Source organism: Ovis aries, chromosome 15, assembly GCF_016772045.2.
Source record: "Ovis aries strain OAR_USU_Benz2616 breed Rambouillet chromosome 15, ARS-UI_Ramb_v3.0, whole genome shotgun sequence".
NCBI classification, from domain to species: domain Eukaryota; kingdom Metazoa; phylum Chordata; class Mammalia; order Artiodactyla; family Bovidae; genus Ovis; species Ovis aries.
In genome coordinates, this window is record NC_056068.1 from 1,540,888 (window position 1) to 1,568,345 (window position 27,458).

At 32.7% G+C, this 27,458-nt stretch overlaps 1 protein-coding gene across 9 annotated transcripts in view; it reads right to left on the reverse strand.

The window, feature by feature from the left end:
- GRIA4 (glutamate ionotropic receptor AMPA type subunit 4) overlaps positions 1-27,458 on the reverse strand; it is a 668,265-nt gene that overhangs the window by 42,692 nt on the left and 598,115 nt on the right. For all 9 annotated transcript variants that reach the window (XM_027979123.3, XM_060399629.1, XM_027979122.3 and 6 more), the window contains 4 exons: positions 23,315-23,521; positions 17,293-17,663; positions 14,777-14,975; positions 8,544-8,791 (listed from right to left, as the gene is read on the reverse strand). In XM_027979123.3, coding sequence (XP_027834924.1) covers positions 8,544-8,791; positions 14,777-14,975; positions 17,293-17,663; positions 23,315-23,521 — 1,025 coding nt within the window. The remainder of the gene's footprint in view (positions 1-8,543; positions 8,792-14,776; positions 14,976-17,292; positions 17,664-23,314; positions 23,522-27,458) is intronic.

Below are 27,458 nucleotides of genomic sequence, written 5' to 3' on the forward strand. Positions count from 1 at the left end.
TGGCTGTGCAGTCTTCCTGCTTCAGGGCATTAACTGATTGCTATTTATGATGAAGGAAAAAAATGGAAAAGAAATTAAATAGTAATAAACCTGTTGGCGATATTATGGTGCCCTTAAAAATTGACACTCTCAAGTATTACATACTGAAACAATACAAGATACAATATTATATAGATCAATTTTAAAAATCATATCTAGATATGGAAAAATGTTTCATTCTTAAAAAACAAAGAAAGTCCTTCTACATCCATGTGCTTCACTTTAGCTGTTTTACTACCACTCATATAATTCAAAGGGTTTTGTCAGATTTGCATATTGCCCCAAATTTGATGTCATTATCTAATTTTAAAACTCTATATAATTATACAAGAACTGTGTCTCTCTGATTCTCTCAGGGAAGTGCTTTCCTTAAATACTTTCCCATTTTACATTGTAGACAGACTATGATAAAAGCAGCTATTTACTTAATTAGTGAATTACTTAATCCCAAAGCCTAATGAGCTTCTATTGAAATTCTGGGAATGAATTTCCCCCTAGTGTTATTAAGTGTCCACAGCTTCAAAGAGGTATAACAGAATTCTTTGGTTGTTTTACTAAAGACAGTTCAGGACATGACCCAGAATTTCAGACTCTCGAAATGAGATGGAAATTTAGATGTCACTGTGTATACTCTCTGAGATGTGAGAATCTCTTCTATTTGAACAATTTGGGAAACATAGCCAATTCTCCCCCCATTATTTGAACCTACTTTAATTGTTGTAAAATCTTTCTTTGTGTTGACCTGAAACCTACCTCTGTCTAATTTAGTTAATTTAGCAGAGTTTCTTTAGTTTATAATATGAATTAAACATTATAATTTCTTGAGCTCTTATATGGGTATTTTCAATATACCTTGAAATTATCAATATTGATGAAACTACAACATAGAATAATCATAGAATCTATTCAATAACCTTTCAAAGTAAACTATAGTTACAGTAAAGAGGTTTTCTCGTTGTTGTTGTTGTTGTTCTTTTCCCATAAGAGCACTGGAGAGAGTCAGAAGATCTCATTTCCAATCTCAGCTGTGTGGGACTGTGGGCAAGTCACTTAACATCTCTAATTTATGTCTTCCTTTATAATAAAATGACATCATAAGAAGGTTAAAAGGAGCAGGTGAATATATATATATATATATATATATATATATACACACATATATATATATATATATATGAAAGTGGTTTGAAAGCCATAATGCTGTATTTTTACTAATATTATTTCATTTTTGAAATAGCCTGCCCAGCAATTTTTAGAGTTATACATTAAGCTAAATTCAAACATTGTGTCTTAAAAGTGAACAAATTAAAAATATTAATAAAATGATAGACTGATTCTTTGCCTTATATTTTCATTACTTTATCATTTAATGGAAAGTAATTCTTTTTTTTTTTTTTTTTTAGTCTATGCCCTTCATATTTACTCTGAAAGACAATCAGCTCCATTTTTTTTTTTTTTTTTGGATCCTATTTACTTCTGGCTAGCCTAGCCTCAAAAATAAGCCAAAGGTTAGGGTATTGATTTAGGGTTCTGGATATTGGTTTAATTTTAAGTTTTCTATTTCTCATGCTTTTAAAAAAGCATTTGCTTTTCATGCTAAAGTCAGTAGCAATGACTTGTTGATAATACTTTTTCTGTGGTCTTAGTTACAAGCACCTAAAAAGAGAGGAGACTTAGGGACTGGGGATCTGGTGATATCTTCTCTTATTTACTAATAGTATTCTGGCCTGTTACTCTATCAAAAGGATGTTTAGAAGTTGCATATCTCTCAGCTCCAAATATGAAATGACTAGGCTTCTATAATAGCAGAGGCCTTGCAGATAGTTCTTGACAGCTTTTATATAAACTTGCATAGTAAAGCAACAATGGAGAGGAGTCCATATACTCATATTGCCTTTGAAAGTGAGTTGCTTGTGTTATACTTGTTTGATTGACTCCAGTTTGATTTTTATTTTGGCCAACTCCCAAAGAATTAACACTTAGAGAAAACAGATTGAATTTTTAACATTTCTGTAAAAAAATACTTATGCCATTTTCTTCATTGAAAATCTTAGAGAAAAAGCTATATAAATAAAACTGTGGTTATTTCAATATGATGTCATGATTTTGGTTAGTAGAGTTTAAACAATAGATTTCTTGCAAATTTTGGTGTAGTATACTTTGAAAGGCACAATTTAATGCTAAGAATATTTTTATGCCTTTAACATTTTTTCATTGTTGAGTTGTATGATGGTAGAGAAACATGTTGAAATGGCTTTACAGAGTTTTTGAAAGTGTATTTCATTCTTTGAATGAGTCCTAACAATGTTTTAGGTTTTTAGAAAGTATGGTACCTATTCATTAAAAATAAACTACTTTTAATCATGAAAGGGGAAGGCAATGGCAACCCACTCCAGTACTCTTGCCTGGAAAATCCCATGGATGGAGGAGGATCCTGGTGGGCTGCAGTCCATGGGGTTGTGAAGAGTCTGACACGACTGAGCGACTTCACTTTCACTTCTCACTTTCATGCATTGGAGAAGGAAATGGCAACCCACTCCAGTGTTCTTGCCTGGAGAATCCCAGGGACGGGGGAGCCTGGTGGGCTGCTGTCTATGGGGTCGCACAGAGTCAGACATGATTGAAGCGACTTAGCAGCAGCAGCAGCAATCATGAAAAACCCATTTGTGGTATTAATGGAGGATAGACAATGTATTCATAGTATTTCTAACTTCTGTTTGTATAATTATTATTTATAAAATGTTCTTAGAGTCAATATAACGCCATTTATAAGAAGGTTTGAGGCCAGGTGAGGTATTTTGGAGAGTTGAATGGTGACTTTCTATTCAGGTGTTGCCAGGTGCATAGGATATTATGCTTGTAGCAAAGCTATCTCAAATGTATGTTATCTCATTTTGAAAACAAAAGTTATAGGACTGATTTTTGGGGAGAAATAAACATTTATAAAATAAACGAGTTACAGTTTCTTATTTCTACTTAGAATATAATTATAAATCATAGTCTTTACTATTTTCCAGTTCATTTCAAATGACTGTCACAATATTTTATCTTCCTTCTCTTAAATATGAATAACAAACCAGTCCACACAAACTTGGCTGATATTTTCTTAGCTGAACAGACCCATTGTTCACTTGCTTTCTTGTTTCTCTGTGTCCCCTTTATAACCTGAACACTAGTACTGCAATTCTAGAGACCAATTCTTATAGTGCGATGATCTGTAAAGATGAGTGACATAATATGGAACTTGTCCAGCTATTAGACATATACCAAGATGAAACACATCTACAGCATATTTATACATATCAGATTATGAACTTTGGTCTTAGAGACAACTTTATGTTTTCTAAATATATGTGGCAGGTGTAACTTAAGGTTATAGATTCTGCACTCACATTAGTTGTGAATTAACCTGAATTTATAGGATATAGATATTGTTTGGGGGAATTCTTTATACTTAAGAGTATTTGTTTACAAGACAATAGTGTGGGATGAAAGAACAGCAGTGTGGAATTCTAGCTTTTCACTGCACTGTCAAAATGGAGATCTAGTCTTAGATTTCTTGTTAAATCAGTTTGTGAAAGTTTACCTGTTGAACTTCTTTTTTAGCAATTTTATCTTGTTAAATTTAATCCTCTTTGAAGTAGTATAAACTAAAACAGCCACATATTATTCACTTTTTCAGGTAAGTTACTAAAATATTGCTTCTAAATGTAATAGAGAGCTGAATATTTGATTTAGAAACACAGCTGAATATTGAATTTAGAAACGGTCAAATGGTGTTACCTAGCTAGCCATAAAACATCCCTAGAGAGAACAACTTGAAATCTATTTGGTAAATTCTCAGTTGGAACTCAACAACCATTTGTTGAATAAACTGGCAAATGAGTAAAGGCAAATCATATTAGCATGTTTTTTAATGAGCGGGAAGAATGGGAAATGTTAATGCTTCATGAATCTTAAAGAAGTGTAGAAAAATGCAAGATTTTTTTCCTTTGCATGGGAAGTTGTAATTTTAGTCATCTTTTAATTGTAGGAAAAAAGTTAAATGAAACACTTAAAATTTTAAATGGCAGTGGAAAGTTTTATGTTTCCTACTGTACTCAATATCAAGCAAGAGAAGGATGGAATGTATGAATGCTAAAGAGGAATATTTCTCCCTGGGACACATTTAACACTGATACCTTTACCATGTGAATGTGAAATACTTGGTATTTTCACATCTCTAACAGCAAACAGGGTAAGTGCTTAAGCATATCACAGCCAGGGGGAATTGCATGTGTTTGTATGCTAAGAGGTGCTATTGATGTCTATATGAGTGCATTTTTCTAATCCCCAGGCTAGGCTATCAGACTAAGTTCCAAAATATAAAGAGATCACAAGAACTAAGTTTTTGTGTAGCATTTTTAAATATGTCAGTTATCTGTAGCATTTTTTAATATGTAAGTTATCTGTAGCATTTTTTAATATGACACCAAATAAAAATGAAGGATATTTATAAATGAGAATTTCTCTCTTTTCCCATAATAGTTAAAAAAAAAACAAAATTGTATACTAATCTTCTGTAATTCATTTCCAGAAAACAAATTAAAAGTACTTGAGGCTGAGTACTAGTAAGTACTCAGCTTTAAATTTCTGCACTTTTAAGTTTTACTAGTGTCTATATTAAGTGTTAATAATTGGCTTGTTACTAACACCAAAAATAGACTACAACTTTATTCTCACAAACAATATCAAGAAACTCCTCCTTTCTAAACTTTCTAAGAACTCCTGAACTGATGACTAAATATGTCCCACAAATTTTACATAGGAAAGTGGTTGTTTACAGATAATATATTTTTCACACATGAATTTAAATGTTAAGTTGAATATATCTGCTCTAAAGAATACTCCGAAGTGGAAGAAACATAATTTGGCATACAGAGAACTCTACCTACCCTGATACAGATTTAGAATTGAGCCAAGTGTCTGATGAGGGCAATAATTGTGTTAAACACTCAAATAAAAGGTCCAGTGAAGATGTGCCCTGCTATTCCCATTTTTAGTACTTTGTCCCCTCCTGCCATGCTATTGCTGTGGGGGTTCTAATTGGCTTCTTTCAAACTAAGCATGATGTGCTTGGTTTCAAAGGATCAGCTCCCAAGTCCAACTGGACCTCTTTTCCCTCCAGATTTCAAACACTGATGAAGTTCTTTTGGGGCTGTTTTCTCTTGGAAGACACTTTTTTTGGACAGATCGTTAGTTTATACTAGCAACAGTTCCACAAATACTTCATATCTTTAGAGAAGGCAACACGTGAATGGGGATTATAACTATTGAAAAATAAAAGTAGAGGAAATTAGTTTTTTCCTTTTTAAATTTTATTTTTAGTTGCACTGTGTGGCTTATAGGACCTTAGTTCCCTGGCCAAGGTCTGAACACGGGTCCAGGGCAGTGAAACCAAGTCCTAACCACGAGACTTCCAGGGAATTCCCAGAAGGCTAGTTCTTTAACTTGATTTCAAATGTTAAGGTCAAGTATACACATTCTTACAAATGCCAGGAAAACTCTGAAAGTATGATCTACTTCTAGGTCCCCTAGAGGTACTTGAAGATTCTAGATACCATGAATATCTTTAAAAAGGGTATTTCTCATTTAGAAACTGTGTAATAGCCAATAAATCTGTATTAAGTAAATTATGATTCACTCTAAGGAATCTTTAGCAGTTTACTTATTGCATGGCAAAGTTAAAAGTATTGAAGCTAGTGTAATATAGATAATATACAAAAGAAAGTACTATTTTGATAGTAAACTATACAACTTTACTATGTATACATATATAGAAGGAAGATTTTTTTCCTTTTCTTAAAATCTCATGTTGCCCTTGAATCAAAACAGCAGCATTTGAAAGAAAGCCATAATTAATGACAACAAAATAGACCAGTCTCATTGTATCCAGAACTATTAACCCAAAAATCTGGTTTAAAAAGATCTTACAGGAAAATAGACTTAGTCTCAGCTGAACAAATAAGGAAGAAAGCTTTCAAAGATACTCTGATGCAGTTATATCCTCTGGATTTTGCTCTAAGGACTGCAATTCTTTTGCATTTTATCTTTTATACAGAAGCTGCCTATTAGTCAATCTCTACATTCTTCTCTACGTTAGTTTCCCTGTTTTGAAGCAGAGGGTTACTGGTTGAATAAGAACAAGATTTAAGCTTAATGAGCCTCCTACTCAGTAGGGCTAAGTGTGGAGTGGAGAGGTGTGGGTAAGGTGAATGCTGGCTAGCCCTCAGTACCCTTCCAGCATTCTCAAAGGCAGGACAAAATGACTGTTTTTGTCATGAAGGGGCCAGCTTGCTCAGGAAATTGTGGCATGTATAAAGCAAAGCACATAATCAAACTCTTCACCCAGGAAGCTGAGTTTAACAACTGCCTCATTAACAAGATCCAGGGAAAGACAGGAAAAGCAGGGGGAGGCCAGAGCTGATTATTATACAGTTCTAGACAGATGAAGTCCTTCAGCTTCCCCCCAAACAATCCCTGTAGTGTGGATTTGACAAAGTGGCACATTTAAGACAGGAACACTGTTGCTATCAATGGGAGTCAGGCGCACCAGTATCTGCAGGCCAAATTCAGTCCCTGGAACTTGCCTTTATCAGTAGACACAAGACAGAGGACAAGGCATCCACATCCAGACAGAATTAACTAAGGGCAAATGCTACATCCAATGAATGTAATCAATAGTCTAAAGAGTGATCTACATATCAACCATCATAGCTGTCTCTCTTTGGGTTTTTTAAAAATAATTTATACTTTGTACTCTTGTAGTTACTATTTTGATGGAGATGTATTTGCCACATGGCCTCATTGAGATTACATCTTTCTTATATTTCATTAAACAAAATAAACCCTTTCAAGACCAAATATCCTGATGCCTGATTCTGAATGGCTAACATATTTTAGGGTAGAATTTTATCATGGATAATTGATTTATTTATTTTGATATTTCACAATTATTTGATCCATAAATATTGATCTATACTTTGCCCAGCATTATTTAAGAACTACAGATTCCTCTGTTATAGTTAGAGGATACCCATGGATAATTTATGTTGGACATCCCCCTTGCACAATTCTCCAGTTTCACATGGGAAGTATGTTCAAATAAACCTGACTTCAGAATTGCCAAACTTTACACTCAAATTTGTCTTTACTGGCTAACTTTTTTCTATCTCTTTAAAAATCATCCCTTTTGAACATAACATGAAACCACTCTCTAATTGTTACAGTGTTGTTTAGAAGCACAAAATATTGGTTTAATATAACTTTTCAGTACTAGTATTTGTTTCTCATATTTGTCTCAACTCCTCCACCACCCAATACAGATACCCAAAGCACTTTGCAGTACCCCCTTTGAAACCAATCATGTATTATTATATTGTTTTCACTCTTAACTAGGCAATAGTACAGGTCTTATTACCTTAATTTTCCAAGGCTTACCAGAAACATCATTTCTCAAGATCAGGTTCTTGATTAATTCCTTTAGCAAAGATTCTGATTTCCTCTTGAATCTGTGTTTTGTATGAATCTCTCCTAAACAGCACTGAGACCAGAGTAATTTGTCAGTTGTCACTTTTGACCCTGTCTTTATTCTAGTCCCAGCAACTCAAAAGCAGCCTTTATTACTTAAGGAAAATAGGAAACACTGCCTCCTGGACATAAACATGTGGATTTTCTATGTCCAGGACCAAAAGGGTAAAAAGGGCAGGTTTTACCAACATTTCCTTAAGAATTAAAGTGCCAGTTTTAACACTCGTGGGCTATTAACCACATGTGTGATGCTTTAGTCATAAGTCATATTTTAGGGGTCTATGTGTTAACAATTTTGCATTGTTATTGGGTCTAATTTTACAGATCTTACTTATGCCATACTCCCTTTGCAACAGATGAGAGTGTGACTTGAGTAAGCACCATAAAATCAGAGCCCAGTTTTCCCTCCTGCATTTTTAAATAAATGTGATTTGCAAAGTTAGCATCAGTACAACATGAGGATTTTCTAAAAATATAATGATGTCATAATAAATGAAATATTGAAATGGAAAAATAAGTGTTTTTCTAGAAGATGTTGATTTCTTCATAGAAACTAGTGGGCAGGCATAATTTTAAAAAATAATGAAAAATGTAGAATTATTACTGACATAATGAGAATGTAGATTTCAGTGACCAAAAAAAGTTGATGAGATATAGAAGCATATGCTACCCATGTTTTAGGCCCACTGGAAGCAGCAGGTGTTCAACCAGTTTGGTTTTTATATGGCCTTAAAAGATATATGTCAATTATGATTAATTATTCTAAAATTAAAAAAAAATTACCTGATTGTTGACCAAAAAATATGAAATGGAAAGAAAGAAAAACAAACAAACATACCATGTTCACACACAAAACAAAATAATTCTCTCAGGGACATCAGGGAAGGTGGAATACTATAACAACACATGTTACATTGTTATACTATTCCACCCACCTTAATGAAGAGCCCTTGGGCGTTGCTACTCCATAGCCTTTTGAATCCAGATTTCCTCCAACTTTCATTGTGTCACATGGCTTTCGCTGCTCAATGTATTCATTCATAGTGGACTCCAGGAGAAAGGCAAATTTGCCCTTGGATTTTCGGACACGAGCTACTCCCTCAGCTGTAGTCCTAGTGAACACTGATGGCTCTGCTGATCGCATGTAGGTCCACATCTTTTCATACACTGCTATTTTTGATCTCTGGAGGAAATTAAATAAAATTAAATACAGGAAAGAAGGGAACAAGATGTTAATATTGACTGAACTGGAATCAGGATAAAGCCTTTTACATTACACCCTAATTCCAATTTGTCATAATTACACTATTTTTTTCAATTAGAAAACTGCCTTTTAACATTATTTAAGAAAATCAATGAAATGAAAGATATTTAAAAGTGATATTTGATGAAAAAGTTACCTCATGTCATAATTACCCTAGTTAACTGCTTAAAGAACAAATTATTTTTATGAAATATATACATCCAAAGAGAGAGTTGTACTGAATTACAGCAAACAAGGAGAATTGTTATATTGTTTTATTTTTATATTTTTCCATGTCTCCAAGTTTTAATGAGAACCAATCTAAAAAGATACATACAAAATATGCAGTCCCTATCAAGTCAGTAGTTGAGCACCAAAGGAGGAGGAGAAATCTGCCCTAGTTTGTAAACCAAATATCTATAAAACAAGAATCAAATTTTAGGTCCACCAAAGCATTTTTAGACCTTTTCTAACAAAATCTCCAAATAGAAGATACATTAAACTTAAAGAGAAGTGATTCCTGTTTTTCCACTTTCTATTTTAGAAAGTTAGTTTTTCTAATCCCTTGACTTCAGTAAAGAAATTTTATTTTTTCATTTATTGGCTCGATCTACACTGTTTTTTGTACTTAATTTATTCAATTCCTTTTGTGGGTATCTGCATTCATATTAGATTTTTTTATCCATACATTCTTTTTTTTTTAATGTGAAAATACATCCAACTGAATGCAAATGTCCCTAAGGATGTGTTTAATAAAATAGAAAAGTCTGAATCCTGTTTGGTGTTATTACAATGATACGCACAGACTTTTATCTGGTGCAGTTATTTTTGTTCAGTAGCAAAGTGGGGAAATTTTGCACGTGGATCAAAACTAAAAGGAATGGAGATTTCCACCAAACTTGACTCTATGCATGAGGCCAAATTCTGAGTATCGTGTATACTTATGTAAGCCAACTTTGTTTGATTACCAGAAGATAGAATCCAACAAGAAGCAGATATTCAATAATTCGACTAGGAACCTGAATAGCAAACTTAAGAATATATGTTCTAGGCAAAAGCAAATTACTCAGATGATTGATTAAAAGTGGTATTCAAACTTTTGGCTTCATAAGATGGGAATTTAGCAATCAATAAACCTATACAATAAGCCACACAAGATATTTGCATACCTAAAAAATCAAACTCCTGATATTTTATGTTAATATACTTTCAGATAGTGATAAATATCAGATGGAAATAGATATCCTGAAAATTTTCAGGAAATGGAAATTATTTATTTCAGGAAATAGGTATCTGAAATGTTTTTACGTTATTAAAACTTAAAAATATCTCATGATGTTTTTGAGATACATCAAGAGATCTTGATGTATTTATGTATGTGTGTTCAGGTAATGACAGGTTTCTTCTCACTACAGAAATCTTCATATTAGGAACATTCTATGCCAACTATATTTCCATTGCAAAGATTCTGTGTGGTTCCAGGGCAGAAGATTATCTGAATTAATAAGATCCACTAGGGAGGCCATATTGCCTGGCCTCATTCATTTCATCTCTAATAATGAAGTTCTCTTCCAAAGAATGAACTATTCCATTTTACAGTGAGTTCCAATCTCTGAAAATCATAAACTCTCTGGATCACTTAATCTTGTCTTTAAACATCTATTCTGGTTATTTCAATTTAGAGACTTGATGGTAAACATCTATTAGCCATATAGTAATACATATGTATATATTTGCTTCACTGTGTATACTAAATTGAAACTAGAAGAAATAAAATCTGAGTATTAGTTTGATTAAAATTTCTTTTAAAAAATTTAGGAGTACAAGAATCATGCTTGTTACTTGCCAACTTTCTTATTATTCAGTATTTCATTACAGGAACAAGAAACAAGTAAAGAAAACTAACACAGCAAAATGGAAAAAAGAAAGATTTTAGGGCTTGGTAATTATACAAGTAATTTTACAATATAAATGCAATAGAAAATTAAAGCAAGTTATTTTTGTAAAGGAATAAAATACCTTTGTTATTGATATTTTATTGTAGTCCATTCCCATAATGTTAATGTGAGGAAAATTACTGTTGAATTTGTTTAAATCATATTGATTACATATACTGTAAATGCAAAAGAAACTAACTCCTTTAAAATCCTGAAGAAAGAAAAATCTTTAGTGTAGTTATGCTTAACAGTTCTTATGTACTAGTATAATATAAATTAGGAATGATGAAAGAAACTATAAAAAAATTTACATGGTGTGTCACTATGTTTAAAAATTCTGATTCTGATTTAAAAGGGCCATGGTTTGGAAAACATCAAATCCATGTGGTGGAGAAGGTGAGGTGGGAGAATTCAAGAAGTAAAGCACTGGAAATAATACTGCTGTGCCTTACCTGTCACTGTAAGAGGGTGCTGTTAAGGAAAGAGGGCAAGGTAATCATTATAAATTTGATAAGGCAGGCTAAACTGAGGAAATTTCTGCAGACTCAGCAAGTTCATAAATGTAATGATAATAGCACTTTTAATATCTTCATCTTCAACTGTAAAGATCAAATTTGGGGAGTGAATACGCTCAAGGTAATAAGCAAATGTAATATGTCACTACTTTTTAAAATCATGAAATTAATGTCAGTTTCATCTTTATTATGAAACAGAATATATGGGAAGCTATTTAATTTAGAACACTATTTTGTTATGTAAAATAATTCTTAGAGATTTAAAAATGTGCTTTCTTTTTAATTTCTCAAAATTAAGTATTTTGTCATTTCTGCTTTTAATATAAATATAAAAATGTCATACACTGTAGTTGATATTTACATTGTTATCATGTGAATTATTTCCTGCTTTTAGTAGCTTATGCAGCAAGACTGAAGTTCCAGTAAGAGCTCATCAATGCACTATGATCATATTATAACAACTGAGATACTAATCATTTATGCATTCATAATTTCACTGATGACAAACAGGCACAGGATAAAATTGCACTGAAATGAAAATCAGAGTGCTCAAATCAGGTATAATGTAAAAGTGCCTTTACAGAAGCCAGTCATTAAGTGACAAACACAAAATTTCTTTAAATGCCTCTTCTGATGCTGCTGCTAAGTCGCTTCAGTCGTGTCCGACTCTGTGCGACCCCATAGACGGCAGCCCACCAGGCTCCGCCCTGGGATTCTCCAGGCAAGAACACTGGAGTGGGTTGCCATTTCCTTCTCTAATGCATGAAAGTGAAATGAGAAAGTGAAGTCTTTCATCGTGTCTGACTCTTGGCAACCCCATGGACTGCAGCCTACCAGGCTCCTCCGTCCATGGGATTTTCCAGGCAAGAGTACTGGATTGGGTTGCCATTGCCTTCTCCTTAAATGCCTCCATGTGTATGTTTAACAAGGTGCACAGAACAAGGAAGTTATCAAGTTTGTTAATGGGGCAAAACCAAGGCAATAGTTGAATTCGGATATTATTTTCCCCATGGCTTAAATCTTTTTCCAGAACAAAGGCAACATTTTTTGAAGTCCTGAGTATAGATAACTGCCTGAGGAAATTTAGTGAAGCTGATAGATGTACCATTACTGTGTTCCTGTAAGAAAACATTTTGTTAGGGACAAAAATGCCTTTCACAGTCTGTTTCCTCAGTCTATCAGACAAATAGTTTATTTAAACCAGGTCATCGTGTATGAGAGAGGAGGAAGAACACAGGGTAGGAAATGAATGAGGTTTTTATCAGAGAACTGAAATTTATGCATTCCTGGAAGTGTGCTTCCAGGGAAAATTATTTTCTTGTCCCATTTGGGATCAACTTTTCTGCAGCATAAATACCTATACTTATGAAACTCTTTCAATTTTAAAATTGGAATTGGGTAGGACAGAAAGGAGATAGGGCACGGTGACTGAACAACTTATATGGAAGACTGTGTCTAGGAAGCAGATTTTTTTATTCCTATATATTTTAATCAATATATTCTCTTATCTACCTCATTAGTTTATTAAATTTGAGTTTTTAAAAATTCTATAAAGATTAGAAATAATATTTTCAGTGTACTTGATGACAAAGAGATTTACAGAGAGTCAGCTTTGAAATATTTTCAGGAAATCACTATGATGTTTCTTTTCTCCTTTTTCACTCAAAGCAGAATGATGAACCTATAAATATTTGCTTCATTTACATGAAAACCAGCCATCATTTTTCAGTAAAATGCGATAAATAGCACAAATTTGTATACTATTTATACTGATTTTTAGGCAAATCACTACATTTTACCTACTTTCTTTTGGGTGAAACTTTAATGACAACCCACTCCAGGATTCTTGCCTGGGAAATCCCATGGACAGAGGAGCCTGGAAGGCTATAGTCCTTGGGCTTGTAGAGTTGGACACAACTGAGTGACTAACACTTTCACCTTTTAGATTTCTAGCAAGGTTTTGAAGTTATGCTCAAATATATTAGAGCACTATGCTATTATATTAAGCTTCAGAGACTGGGATGCACTTAGTAAGTTAAAAAAGTTTGGCTAATTAAGTTAATAAAATATATTGTCATGACTATTATTTATAATTTTAGAAAAATCTACAAATACTTTATAATTAACTTAAAATTTTATATCTATTTTTAATGTTCCAAATTGTTGATAAATATGTTCACTGTCTGTTTTTTTTTATTTTTTAAAAACACAATGTGCAGTGATGGGTTTGACAGTTTTAGAATGATTTGCTGTTACATCAGTGATTTAGTGTTACATCAGCATTTATAGTATATAAGAATAATATAATTGAATTTTTTTTAAAAAAGAGAAATATCTTATCGAAATTCAAGTGCATGAAAATTAAGCCTGGCTTAAGGAGTAACTTGAAACCTGAATGAGAAAAAAATAAATGTATACATTTTAAAAGAAAGTATGATTTCCCAAGTACTATATATGAGTGAATTTACTTTAAAGGGCTATCATTAATTTTACAAAATAGTTTAGGAAATAGTGAAATATATCTTGTCCTCTAAATTGTTAAATATCTAGTCTTTAAGCAATTGATGTTTAATACTAATATAAGATGCAATTATTACCTAGCTAAATATTTGTGAAAATGTTACCCTTACTACTTTTTAGTTTTTTGATTCTGAAGTCACAAAATAAAACTTTATCTTTGATCAGATATTATGAAATTTATATTTCTGGATTTAAGTAAAACCAGGCTAAAAGAGATTCTCTGATCAAAAAATTCATCCTTAGAGTGGCACTAGGAGCTGAAAACCAAAAACCTCCAAAATACTTGCCATCCTGATGGCAAGCCAAAGGAATCATACCCATATGTGAAATGCAATTATATCAGTTTGAGCAATTTTATGTGCAAAAACAGAGAAGTCAGCTCAAATGAAATACCACACAATGTTTTACAAGGGTGCTAGAACTTAGTAGTTATTATTCTTTTTATCTAGTGAGAAAGCAAATATATTGCTTTGAAATCCATTGTTACAGAATACATTATGGAACAATAAACCTCATATAAGTGCTATAACATGCTATTAAGGCTTTGATACTCAAATGCAGTAAGGTAATTTTTTTTTTTTTATGCTCTGTTTTCATTTTTATGCTCTAAGTCCCAAAGTTTAGACAAATCCAAATCTTACCAGATAAAGTATCATGGCATTATCTGGAATCTTTGGGATGAATTATTAAATAAAGTTGCTTTATTTACCTTTTTTGCTGTTACTTTTCCTTAGTGAGGGTCCCTCTTGCAATGTGAGTAAATCAATACGCTTTTGCAACTTAAAATCACTAAAATCCAAGTAGAAATATACAGCATAGCTATGTTTAAATATAACAGTTACCATTGTGTTTGCAAAGCCTCTGATAGCTAGAGCCCATAGTATAATTGTTTGCAAAACTGCTTAAATTTCAAAGGTATGAACATTTTCTTTTTAGTTTTCCCCTCAACTTACTCTGAAGAATTCTTTTGTTGACCCTGAGTCCAGTGTTCCGTAGGCAATTTCTGTTTGTTTGGCCAAATCTTCTGCACTTTCTATAGGGGAGACCATTCTCTCAACCGTCAGGAAAGCAGCAAGGTTAGCAGTATAAGATGATATAATGATGAGTGTAAAGAACCACCAAACACCTCCAACAATTCGTCCTGAGAGCGATCTAAACATGGATAAGATAATGTACATTTTCCTTTCTATAATCAACATAAAGAAAAGAAATAACATTGTGTATGTTTAAAAATAATTGCAAGTGTCATTTTATGTTCTGAATAGTCTACTCAAGAGTGATTCTAGTATTTTTGTATCGTTTGATATCTTTCATGCTATATTGAATGTATAAATGCCATTTTTAAAATACTTTTCCTTTTAATTGTTTACGGGAGGAACACTTGCTTAAATTCATTGACTCCCCTCTTACACTTCAGTGTCTCTGAAATTAGGATGCAGCCTATGTTTGACAAGATAAAACACAGTATCACAGTTTGATTGGCAGCACTATTATAAAATAGCAATACATCTTAACAATGGGTAAGCTCTTAGATTTTGATACAAAGTGGTAGATGCTTTTGTGAGAAAACTTGTTTTTACCTTCAGTCAGAGGTATGCAAGGATAGACAGGACATATGCCAAGGTGGGGCTTGACCGGAAAAATACCTAGGATTGGTCTCCAAGGAACCATAGTTGAGAACACTTTGTTTGTTTGTTGGATAAGAATATTATATTTCTTTTCTGAGTGGAGGATGAGCTATGTCTTAAAGTGCTTTCCACACTGGTATAAAAATGTTCTCTTTGCCACTGCCCACATGAGGCCAAAGCATGTGGCTTGTCAGTGTGCAGTATAACAGCACTGAAAACTGATGCTAGAGCTCAAAAAATGTTTTCTCTCACCCTTTCTCTGGCTATCAAGGATGTGTGAGTGAGTAGAGAAAAAGTGACAATGAAATGAATAAAAAATTCAGAGCATAGTCATAATTGATTTCATCCAATAGGACCATCAGACTACCTAAAATTCCTGTGAGAATTATTTTAAAATATTTTCTTAATATTTTCCATGGCATTTCTAGCTCAAAATGCTCCCTTCTTAATGTTACTATATAAGTGGCACCTATTGGTTTTAACTTAGCATTTACTTAATCCTGATTTTTAAAGCCATAAAATTATTACTTGATTTGTTTTGATTTCTTTTCATTAATTGAAGATTATTTATTCAAATTCCTATGCTGGAATTTATGCACATTTATAGTGTTCCAGTAGTCATGTATGGATGTGAGAGTTGGACTGTGAAGAAAGCTGAGTGCTGAAGAATTGATGCTTTTGAACTGTGCTGTTGGAGAAGATGCTTGAGTATCCCTTGGACTGCAAAGAAATCCAACCAGTCCATTCTAAAGGAGATCAGTCCTGGGTGTTCTTTGGAAGGACTGATGCTAAACCTGAAACTGCAGTACTTTGGCCACCTCATGCGAAGAGCTGACTCATTGGAAAAGACTCTGATGCTGGGAGGGATTGAGGGCAGGAGGAGAAGGGGACAACAGAGGATGAGATGGCTAGATGGCATCACCGACTTGATGGACTCGAGTTTGAGTGAACTTGGGAGTTGGTGATGGACAGGGAGGCCTGGTGTGCTGCAATTCATGGGGTCACAAAGAGTTGGACACGACTGAGTGACTGAACTGAACTGAACTGGGTCATAAGGAATACAAAGTGCATTGTTGCTAGAATGTCTCTTTTTAAGAAAGAGTTCTTAAAATGATACACATATATGTGATGCTAATATGTCACTGTTTAAGTTTAATTCTTAGCTTCTCTTGCCTTCACCTACTTTTCTCAGAGAAATTTGATATTTTTCTTGTAGCAGTAGGTTGGCTGTATTTTTGGCAAACTTAACTAAACTATGTCTTAACTGACAAGAGCTATGACTCCACAGATAAAACATATATAGTATTTACATTTCTGACTCTGTATACTGCTTAGCTTATGATTGTTCAGAAAAAAGTATATCTGGAACCTACTATGTTGACTTAGGTTTTAGGTGATTTCATGGCAGAAATTTCCATTAAGCTACACAGGATTTAAGTTGAATTCAAAATTAATTCTGAAATATGAACAACAATGACAAAAACATTTGATTTTGTAAAGGAAATAACATGAAAATAAATTTATTTTCTTAAGAATTTAGGTTTAGTTTCCACCTGTCAAGTCACCATAGGAAATATTAATACTAAATGATTTTTGAGAGTTCTGATGGGTTCCATATGTTCCTTTTCCAGTGGGAAATTAACCTTTATGAAGCATCCATACTTTGTGCTAATCTGGAAAAATTGGTTATGAGTGTATTTAGGTTAATTTGGGGAGTAAAAAGTCTTTCTCTGTTTTAGGTAATGCTCTGCCTCTAGAATAAGAACATATAGAGAGAAGTTATGCACAATATTTAGAATTACTAGGGAGTTGGTGAAGAACTTAAGGGCTTTGAAACTAACCTGGGTGAAATGTCACATCCTTGCTGCATAAAAGCACCCAGGGAAAACCAGAGGCTGTTAAAGATGCCAAACTCGTTGGGAGGCTGGTCGCTGGGTCCTTCCTTCCCATCTTCCGGCTCTTCTGTGTGCCACTCGTATGGACTAAACCTGCTAACCAGGAACAAGACCACGCTGACACCGATGTAGGCAAAGACTATGCACATCCAAATCTCATAGGCCAGAGGATCCAAGAAGGAAAACACTCCTGGTTTAGATTTCTGAGGCTTTTTGATCATAATAGATATGCCCAAACTCATGAAGGGCTTAGAGAAGTCAATGACCTCCTCTCGGACCAAAGTGATTGTCAGAGGGGCAATAGCAATCTCTGCTTTCTATAAAAGAAAAGACACATGAAAAAAATGTGGGTTAATAGATTCCATGAACCATTTAGTACCGGATTGATTCACTCAGATTTTAACCTGTTAGTATTTATTCTAAATTTTTTGGGAATACCCACAATAAATAAGGCCAGTGACAAAGATGAACAGTAGATTTTTTTTCATAAGATATTATGTCACTTTAATTGCAAATATATTTTTATTTGTGCTAGTAATTAGATAAGAGGGAGAGAAAAAGAGAAAGAGTAGGCATAGCAAAAATGGCTTAAACTCAAATAACTGCATTAGTCTTTAAGGGTCTGACATAGTGCAGAGGAGGACACGTGAAAGTTTTCCCATATAGCTGAATTTATGAATTTCTTAGCTAGAATTGCTGATATTTGGCAGTCTTTTCTATTTGGAATGTTGTCACTAATTCATTACTTGGCCATTCCTTAAAATTTGAATTGCAAATTTCAAATAGCCTTTTCTTATTTCTTTCTAGTTACGAGAAAACCTAGCATGAAGCTTGTGTTTGTAAAATAGAAGAAACCTGTCATTTGACATTTTTCAACACAGAATATGAACAAAAATCTGGAAATTGGCATTTATTTCTTCCTATTCACATACTTTGATTTCTACTTTTAATTTCTAAAAAAAATTTTGGAAATGGTACATTCAATTCTTATAAATTTTATTAATAAGATACCAGCTTCCATTTTTATGTTGTGATTCTGAGAAACTTTTCTGAATCAGTTTCCATATCTCCAAAATTAAGACATTTTTTTCTTGTTTGCCTCATTACATTATTGTGATTATTAAACAAATATTAATAAAACAATAAAACATTTACTGAACAGTTACTGAGAGATTTTATGTCTATGCAGATTTAACTGTTTTGAATGGCTTCTCACTTAACCATTGTAAACAGATAAAAAATGTTATGCTTATCATTGTTTTACAGATGGTTGAGACTGAGACTCAAATTAGTTTTACACATCATAGAAGCTCTGCAATTTGAGATTGTATTTCTGTTAAATCATGTCATCACTAAAATGAAATGAAATGAAATATGGTGAAAAAACTGTAAATTGTTACATGATCTACAAATGAGAAAAGTTTTTTGATTATTTATTTTAGAAGGAAAATATTTGGTATTAAAATGGAATCTGAAACACAAACATATATGTTCTTACATAGTAGCTACCACTTTTATATTCACTCTATATATCTTTAGGCCCCTGGATTGATATGATGGCCAGCAGCTTGGTACAAAGGCAACTGGAGGGTTAGAATGGGAAATGTACTTTTGTTGTCATGCTTTCCACTGAGTGTCTGAAAAGTAATTGCCTATGCTTTCAAGTGGGAATAAATTTAGTTCATATCAAAAATGGCTATATATCATACACAAGTCAGAATCATTTTTGAGAGGTTATTACTTCCCCAAAGTTATTATTATTTGTTTAATTTTCATTACACAGTGATATATGAAGTAGATATAAAATATAAAAAGAAACAGAAAATTAAGAAAAGTTACCTTCATTTCCTTCATTAGTCTTATTTTTTAAATATGCCCTATCAGAAATTATTTTATGAATATTATTTCTTATTTTAAAATTGGATAATATAGAACATGATATTTTATAATTCCTTTTCTCAAGAGAATATGATGAGGTATTTCAACATTATTTCAACATATATAGTAAAAATAAGTCTAAATGATTGGAAATATTTTATCATGCTAACGTATCAAAATTTACTCATTCAATTTATTTTGGGGGGATATCTGTATTGGTCCCAGGTTTACACAATTTATAACAATGGTGATATAAACAACTCTGAAGACAAATCCTCACATATATCTTTGTTATTTAATGCTCATTACATATTTCGCCCAATTTTTCTCCCTAAAGATCATGCAAATTTGTATTGTTATCAGCACTGTGTGAAAGCACCTTTAGCTTTGAACCCTGGATATTCCCTGTGTATTTCTAGGGGATTTTTTCATTTATTCCCATTTATTTTCACCAATTTGCTAATTTCATTGTACTTACTTGAATTTGTAAAATTTTTGTAAAACAGACAATTTTACTCCTTTTATATATTACTTGTCATAATCTTCCCCACTTCCATAGGGGCTATTCTTTTTTTGCTCACTAATTTATGTGTTTAAAATATTTTAAAATATTATTTTCAATATATATAGTTTAAATATTCTTCTAGTCATCGTTTTAATTACATTACTTTGTTTGTGATACTTTATTTTAGTATACATGTTTTAAAATTTTGTTGTAGCCATATAAAATTATATTTTTGTATTTTCAGCATTTGGTTTCATGCTTAGAAAAGTCCTTCTTATAGTGTTTGATCAACCTCAATATATACTTTATTCTAGTACCTATAATCCCTCTATAATTTATCTAGTATATTACATGATAATATATTACAAAATTGTCCTGCTTTACCAGTAGGGATAAATGGATAATGCTTCCTTTCTCTGATGTGAAATACCACCTTTCAAATACTACACTTTGTGTGTAGTATCTTCTGAAATTTTTCACTTATACAAGTGACCATTGATGAGAGTAAACACTCTAAAGGTAGAGAAGCATGAGTAGAAATAAAGGAGTCTCCAGCACATAGAACTAGGTGCAATGGAAAGCAAACGTTAGATAACAGTGGTGACGGCAATGCTCAATAAGGACACACTTGAAATTCGGAAAGAGGCCGGGGAACAGAAGATATATCTGAGTTTTCTCTGCTAACTTTGGAGATGCTGCATTTGTCTTGTTCCATTAGCTCTCAGTGATTCCCGAAATTGTGAAAAATGTCTCTTGTAAAAGCTTGATAATATTTGGATTCTCAATGACTTCTGGAGTGAGGCTGATGAACAAGCATTTTAACACATACCACAAGTAATTCTAGTGTTGGCAGGACATGGAATTTGCTCTGAGAAAAATGTCTTTGGTTAAAATATACATACAGAAGTACAGAAAGGCACAGAAAAGGCCCTGGAGCAGTATACCACAGAAGATCCTATGAGGAATTTGTTGCAATGTGAAGTAGTGACAGGAAGAAAGAACCTGAAAGTGTAAGGGAGGTTTCGAGCCTCGGGGTAACTACTTGGTGGTGTGCTGAGATAACATCTAAGTGTCTGGCAGATAATCTATTCCTAACAATTACAGTAACAAGGTTTGCAAAGGATAAAGTTAAAAAAAAATAAATAAACGCACTCAAAGTTAATCATCTTGCTGGCTTTGTTGAGCAGAAGAATATATACAGAGTTTTACTTAGGGCTTGTAAACTGAGAATTCATGTGTGCATTAGCAGTAAGAAAGGAAAAAAAAAAAAAAGTAGTTGAGAGGCAAGTAAAGGCTTTGCAGACATCAGAATGGAAAATATCAAATCTGTGGAAAGTATATGAGACATGAACAAAGATTCTTTTTGGGAAAAAATTGGACAACTCAAGTGGAAAAGATCAGGTTATTTAAATCCTTGCAAACTGGCTGAGGAATCAATAAAGAGTAATAACCATTATGTTATCTTCTCTCTCTGAGAACAGCCTGGCTTTGTGACTTTCTGTGCCATGTGACACATGTACTAGCGATACAGTTTTGTTGTTTTTAATTATACTACTCCCTTCATATCACTTGTTTTCACTATTTAAACAATATTCTCCCAATAAAACATCATCAAGAACACTTGCAAAAGAGTGAGCCTAGGTTACCAACTTGCTAAGGACTCCAGAGGAGAGAGATGTAACAATTGTAGAAAATAACTGATTAGTTATCTGGTCCGAAATTAACTGACAATTCAAGAATGGGTTTTTTTGGGATGAAATACTCAATAGTGTTTCTGAAGGTAAATGAATTATTGTAGTTCTAGGCACTAGGTTAGTGTTCACATTTAAAATCTTAAAGTTTAATACATTACCAACAAACACATGCTTTAAGAACTCTTTTTCTTTGAGAATTAAATCTCAATATCAAACTGTTGATGAGCCCAGTAGTAAAATACTTTTTGATTTTTTAAGACTGAAAATTTTGTTTTCCTCATTTAGGGCATCTAATTAGTCAGCAGTTCTTTGAAATGAATATAAAGCTAACGAATTGCTTTTTAATGCCAAATAATTTCCTCTTACTGTTATACCTGTTCTGTGCAGAGAATGTTCGTTTTTTCATGGTCTGAAAGCAGGGTGTAGAAATGCAAAAGTATTGAACTGCAGTTCTGGCTCAAAAGTGAGCCCCTCTAGATACTTCAGTTATGTTCTAACTGGAGTGGGTTGCCTTGCCCTTCTCCAGGGGATCTTCCTGGCCCATGGATCAAACCCAAGCTCCGCGCACTGTGGGCAGATTCTTTATCACTTGAGCTACCTGGGAAGCCCAATGTTCCAACTTGTTCTACCTTTATTCTTTCCTGGGGAAGGATTACTGTTGAGTAATTCTTAATTTTTAAAGGGAGTCTTGGAGAATTAATCAGACAGAATGTGTTTTGAACATGAAATTTGTGAAATGTAAATTGGCTTATAGGAAATTTCAGAATACATTTCAAGTGTATATGACTTGTATTGGTTACTTGATGAATAGAACTCACTGTGGGCTCTAGGTTTGATTTTGGGACTTTGGAAACATACCGTCACTGGCAGTTGATAAATACTGGCTTGATTTTAACACTGCAATGTTAGCTGAAGAGACCCAATCTTCTTCTACTTCAGGCAGGAATGGCTACACTGAATTTGCCCTTGATTTTGAATATGTATGACTTCCCTGGTGGCTCAGATGGTAAAATGTCTGCCTACAATGCGGGAGACCCAGGTTCAATCCCTGGGTTGGGAAGATCCTCTGGAGAAGGAAATGGCAACCCACTCCAGTACTTTTGCCTGGAAAATCCCATGGATGGATAAATGTGGTAGGCTACAGTTCATGGGGTCACAAAGATTTAGACACGACTAAGTGACTTCACTTTCAGTTTGAATATGTACACTAAAAATCTGGTGAACTCAAAGGGAAGGGCATGACATGGTTTCATGTGAGGCCCACTATGGAATAAATTATCGCTTTTGTGTTTACTATGTTGGAAAAAATGATGTCATTGCATGTAAGTTTAAATTTATTGTGTTCAGCAGAGTTGTAAGAATTTCACATTATTGATGAGTCTTTCATATATGCTAGCTAGTTTGCTGATTGCTTCACTAATAATTTAAAAGATATTTGCTTATAAATAGAACCAATAGAAATATAAATAATTAGCTAAAAAAAGGCTCAACTTTATGCTGTTAAAGGAAATCTGCTCCTACAATTATCAAGTAACAGATAAGTAATGGACTGTTTTGTAGCTCTCAAAACATGTCTCTGGTATAGCAGCATCAAGCTTAAGAGAACAATCATCATAGATATTGAAGTTAGTGGTTTTTTTTTTTTTAATAGAATATTATATTCTGGGTTTTTATCTTTTTGAAGTTATCAAGTATTAGTTTCCCTAATTGTTAGAAAATTACACTACTAATGAAATAGAGACATATTTGACATCATATATGCTTCTTTGAATGTAATTGCAAATTAAAAACAACAACAACAACAATAAACATTTAACAATTGATATGTGCCCAAGTGAAAAAATCTTTCAGGTTTATGTAAGTAAATTTTCTAATAGATTGATTTGCTTACCCCATAAACAAGTTCTCCTACCATCCCATTCCAGATTTTTGTGTCTGCATCCCTCGCTCCATATTTTCCATCAGGGACAATGGCAATTTTATACTTGATACCAATATGTTTTGCAATTTCAGATGCCAAATCTACACAGTATCCTTCATACTTGTCATTTCCTTCAAACATTTCATGATTTTTCTTGTACATAACATATGGGGATTCCTATAATGAGAGAAGTAGAACTGTAAAGGAGAAATTATGAAACATTAAAAATTCTATGCAACTTTCACTTTCACAACTTAACTAATGGTTTTGTGTGGCAAGAAATTGATAATAAAACAGATGAATATATAACTATGCTTAGAAGTATATTAAGTTGCTTTATAGATTTTGTTTTTATACTAAAAATAGAATCTTTAAAATAAAATAAAATAAATTTCTTTTGAGTGATTATTACGTACTTAGCACTGTGACTGTGATAGGAAAAATATATGTTAATAATTGACTAGAGAAGCATAAATTATCATCTATGTCAATGGGATTACCACTTTCAAAGTATCTCATGACCTGAAGACTACTTAGGAATCAACTTTGTGCAATAAAAGACTTATTCAAAGTCATAGGTCTCTGTATTCTGCATCTTGTTTACATTCAACTGTGACTTCCTTCAGGAAAAGAGCCATATTATTTTTCTTTGCTCTCTGGGATTTAGCAAGATGCCTTGGTCAGAGCAGGTATTTAGCAAGTGCAAAGAAGAAACAAATTAGCAGTCCTTAGCATTTTACATACTAATTTGTATTAAATTGGTTTTCCTAAAATTGTCCTGTATTTTGGCTTTAATTAAGGTTGTGATCCAAGAATTTTTATTCTATTATAAAAACATGTTCCCAATGGAAGCTAATAATTTTTCCTAATTGTGAAAATCATAACTATTCAAGTAATAGTTCTAGTAATATTCTCATTTAGTTTTTGAAGCAATAAGATGAAATAGGATGAAGAATTATTGTGAAATGAAAGGATTATTGCTAATTCATAATAACTGAACAGTTTTTGGTACATACACACACACACACACACACACATCCCTAAACCAAACCATTTAAAGTCTGTGAAACTAAATAGACATTAGCAGAAAAGCACTTGATTTTATAAATAAAACCTAACGCCACCAACTAAAAGACAGGTCAGTGAACATGCAGTACATACAGAACTCCAGGCCACATTTCAGATTTCTTAATCATTTGCAGACAAGGAATGACCACTTTTGACTACAATGTTATTGAAGTCACGATATATATTTTATAAAATAGCACTGTGATATTAATTTACTAACTTTAATATGTATCTTTTCTTTTCTCCCAGCAAATCTGTAGTTTGGAAAATTGAACTTGTTCTTAAAACTCATTAGAAGATGATTTACTTTGCATTACATGACAGTCTACACTAATTCTGATTTTGTTTTAAAATACTTTGTAACTATAGAAACTATTTCAAAAAGCAATAGAAGTGTAAATTATATAATATGTGATTTTCTCATAGAAATGCCCTAAATAACTCTATTGTGGGCAATTGTTTAGGATTTGATCTTGTATTATTTTCTTAAATCCTGCCTTAGGTAGACATGGTCAAAAGAACCAGAAGTCTCTCACTTCTTCCTTGAATTTGATGGATATTCTAACACTGGACTTGGTTAAGAAATTTCTCCACCTACAAAATAAAGGCAGCTAATTATCTCTTTAGATAGAAGAAAATTATTTGTTAGCTTAAAGAAAACATTCTCCAGATATAAATCATTTTGCAAAATATGAATGTGGTTATAAAAATTGTAAGTTGTTGCAAGATTGTTAATTTCTAAGATATGTTATGGAATATTACTTAAAATGAACAAATACTTTCATTTTGTCTCCTTTCTTCTTGCGATAGTTAGTTAAAATATGGAAGAATATGTATAAACAAACACAAATTGCATATTTTCACAATCCTTAACATTCTAATTGAAATGATTGTTAATGTTACAAATGAGAGGTTTTCAAAACGAGTACCGCTAAAGATCACACTTGCTACTAAGGTTGATAAATTCTTAAGAGTCTGAAATACGTGAACACATGAATTTTAGCCCTCAAATGTGTATTAGCTTGTGTACAGAAGTCTCTTTAGCTATTATTATCATCTAACTTGCAAAATCCCCTCTACATTATATAGTGAATAATTTGTTTCATTAAAAGCTACATTTTCAATGTTTAGTCAAATATTTGATAAATACCTGCTGTGTGCCAGGCAGCTTGCTGGGAACTAGGGGTATAAAAATAAATTATATATGCTCCTCATTCTCTTACGATTATGATTAAATTCTTTGTAATAAAGGTACAGCAGTGAGAATGGTGGGAGACCACCATACATAATAAAATATATAGTAAAAAATAATACAAGCCCTCAGTTATTTAGTGCTTGCTCTGTGTCAAGTACAAAGTTATTTAACTGTTATTTAATGGTATCTTTTTATTTATTTTTCACAATGCCATTTTGAGACAGGCATTTCCCATTTTGTAGATGGAAAATTTAAGCTTAAAGACTTTTAACACACTGTTCAATTTCACAGAACTAGCAGGAGTGGAAATTGAACCCATAATGTGAAATGTCTGGACATTGTTGAAGCTACTGTAGCATCTGTCAAAATATATGCAACTATTTGAGATTTCATGTGATTTAACAAGAGAGAAGACAAGATTAAACATATGAATTTCTGTATTTTTAGTGAATGAAAGTTTTGAAAAAACAATGAATTAATACCTTTCCGCATTTCCTCATAGTGTCTGGTACTCAATAAATATAAAGATTTCCTGGTCTATCAATGCTTCCTAAATAAGAATATCATGGCAAGGTATTTACATTAGAACTTCTGGTTCAGAGGTTCAAAAGGAAAGTAAATATCAGTGAGGTCCAGATCATCTCTTTTGAAACAGGCTTGTTTCAAAATACACTAAATACAAATTTATTTAGTGTTTTTGATATTTTTCACTTTCTTTTTTGGATAGCAGCACCCATCAGATTTTTGTTTTCCTAACAAACAAAACTGAAAATATTTATTAGAAGTTTGTTGCTGTTCAGTCACTAAGTCATGTCTGACTCTTAGGGGCATGAATAATTGTTGAGATTCAAATATTGGTGCATGCAAATTAAGAGAAATAAGATAATCACACTCAGGAAGATGGAAGAACGAAAGGAGAGAACAGCTAGGCATTTCTTGAACAAGATCTCTCATAACTGCTCAGCTCTTTCCAGTTTCTTTGAATCTGTCTCATTTCTCTTTTCTTTCATGTTAAATCCAAATTAGCAGAAAACCCTCAACATGCTCTCAATCTTTTCTTTTGTCCCATCTCAAACCTGATAATTTGTGTATAAGTAGCCCTTCAAACACTGCATACTTGAGGAGACTCAATATAAAGTTATGCTGAAGAAAATACCAAGTCTTCTCAGAATAGTAAAAAATGAGTTATAGTCAATCATTAAAGGGTGTTTGTGGACCATCTTTGATAAGCAACCTTCTGGAGCCCCAGGTTCTCAATTGTGGATTAAAATGGAAGACTATAACCGACCATCTTTGTTATCAATTGCTGTGTTCTGTGGGACAACAATTCCTTAAAAAAATTATTTGAAATGCATTACTTCTTAGTGATTATGAGTTTATTAGTACAATTTCCATATGCATAGCGTTCTACATCTGCTCTGCTATTTCAGGAAAGAAATTAATCTCTATTTAAAGCTATGGCATTAGGGTTTGCTTATGAAAATGCCTATATAAATGAATTAAGATGATTTTCAATAAATAAAGTATCATTTTCCTACTGAGAAAACTTGTTTGGAATATTTGTCTTGCTATTTAGCAAAAATAAAACTGTCAAAGTATAAGATTTTCTAAACATCACAAATATAATCATTGAAACCACTAGTTGAAACAGGTAAAATAATAAAATCAGTAATATCAAAAGTTATTTGCTATGTGGATATTTGCTTTTATCCAAAGAATCTTAATGTAGATAATTTATCCTATGGGTAAAATTCTTAAAAGTGAATATTAAAATTCATAAGAAATCAGTAAATTTAATACTGGTGTAATTTTAAGTTTATTGGAAATAACATTTAAAAGCATTGAGTTATA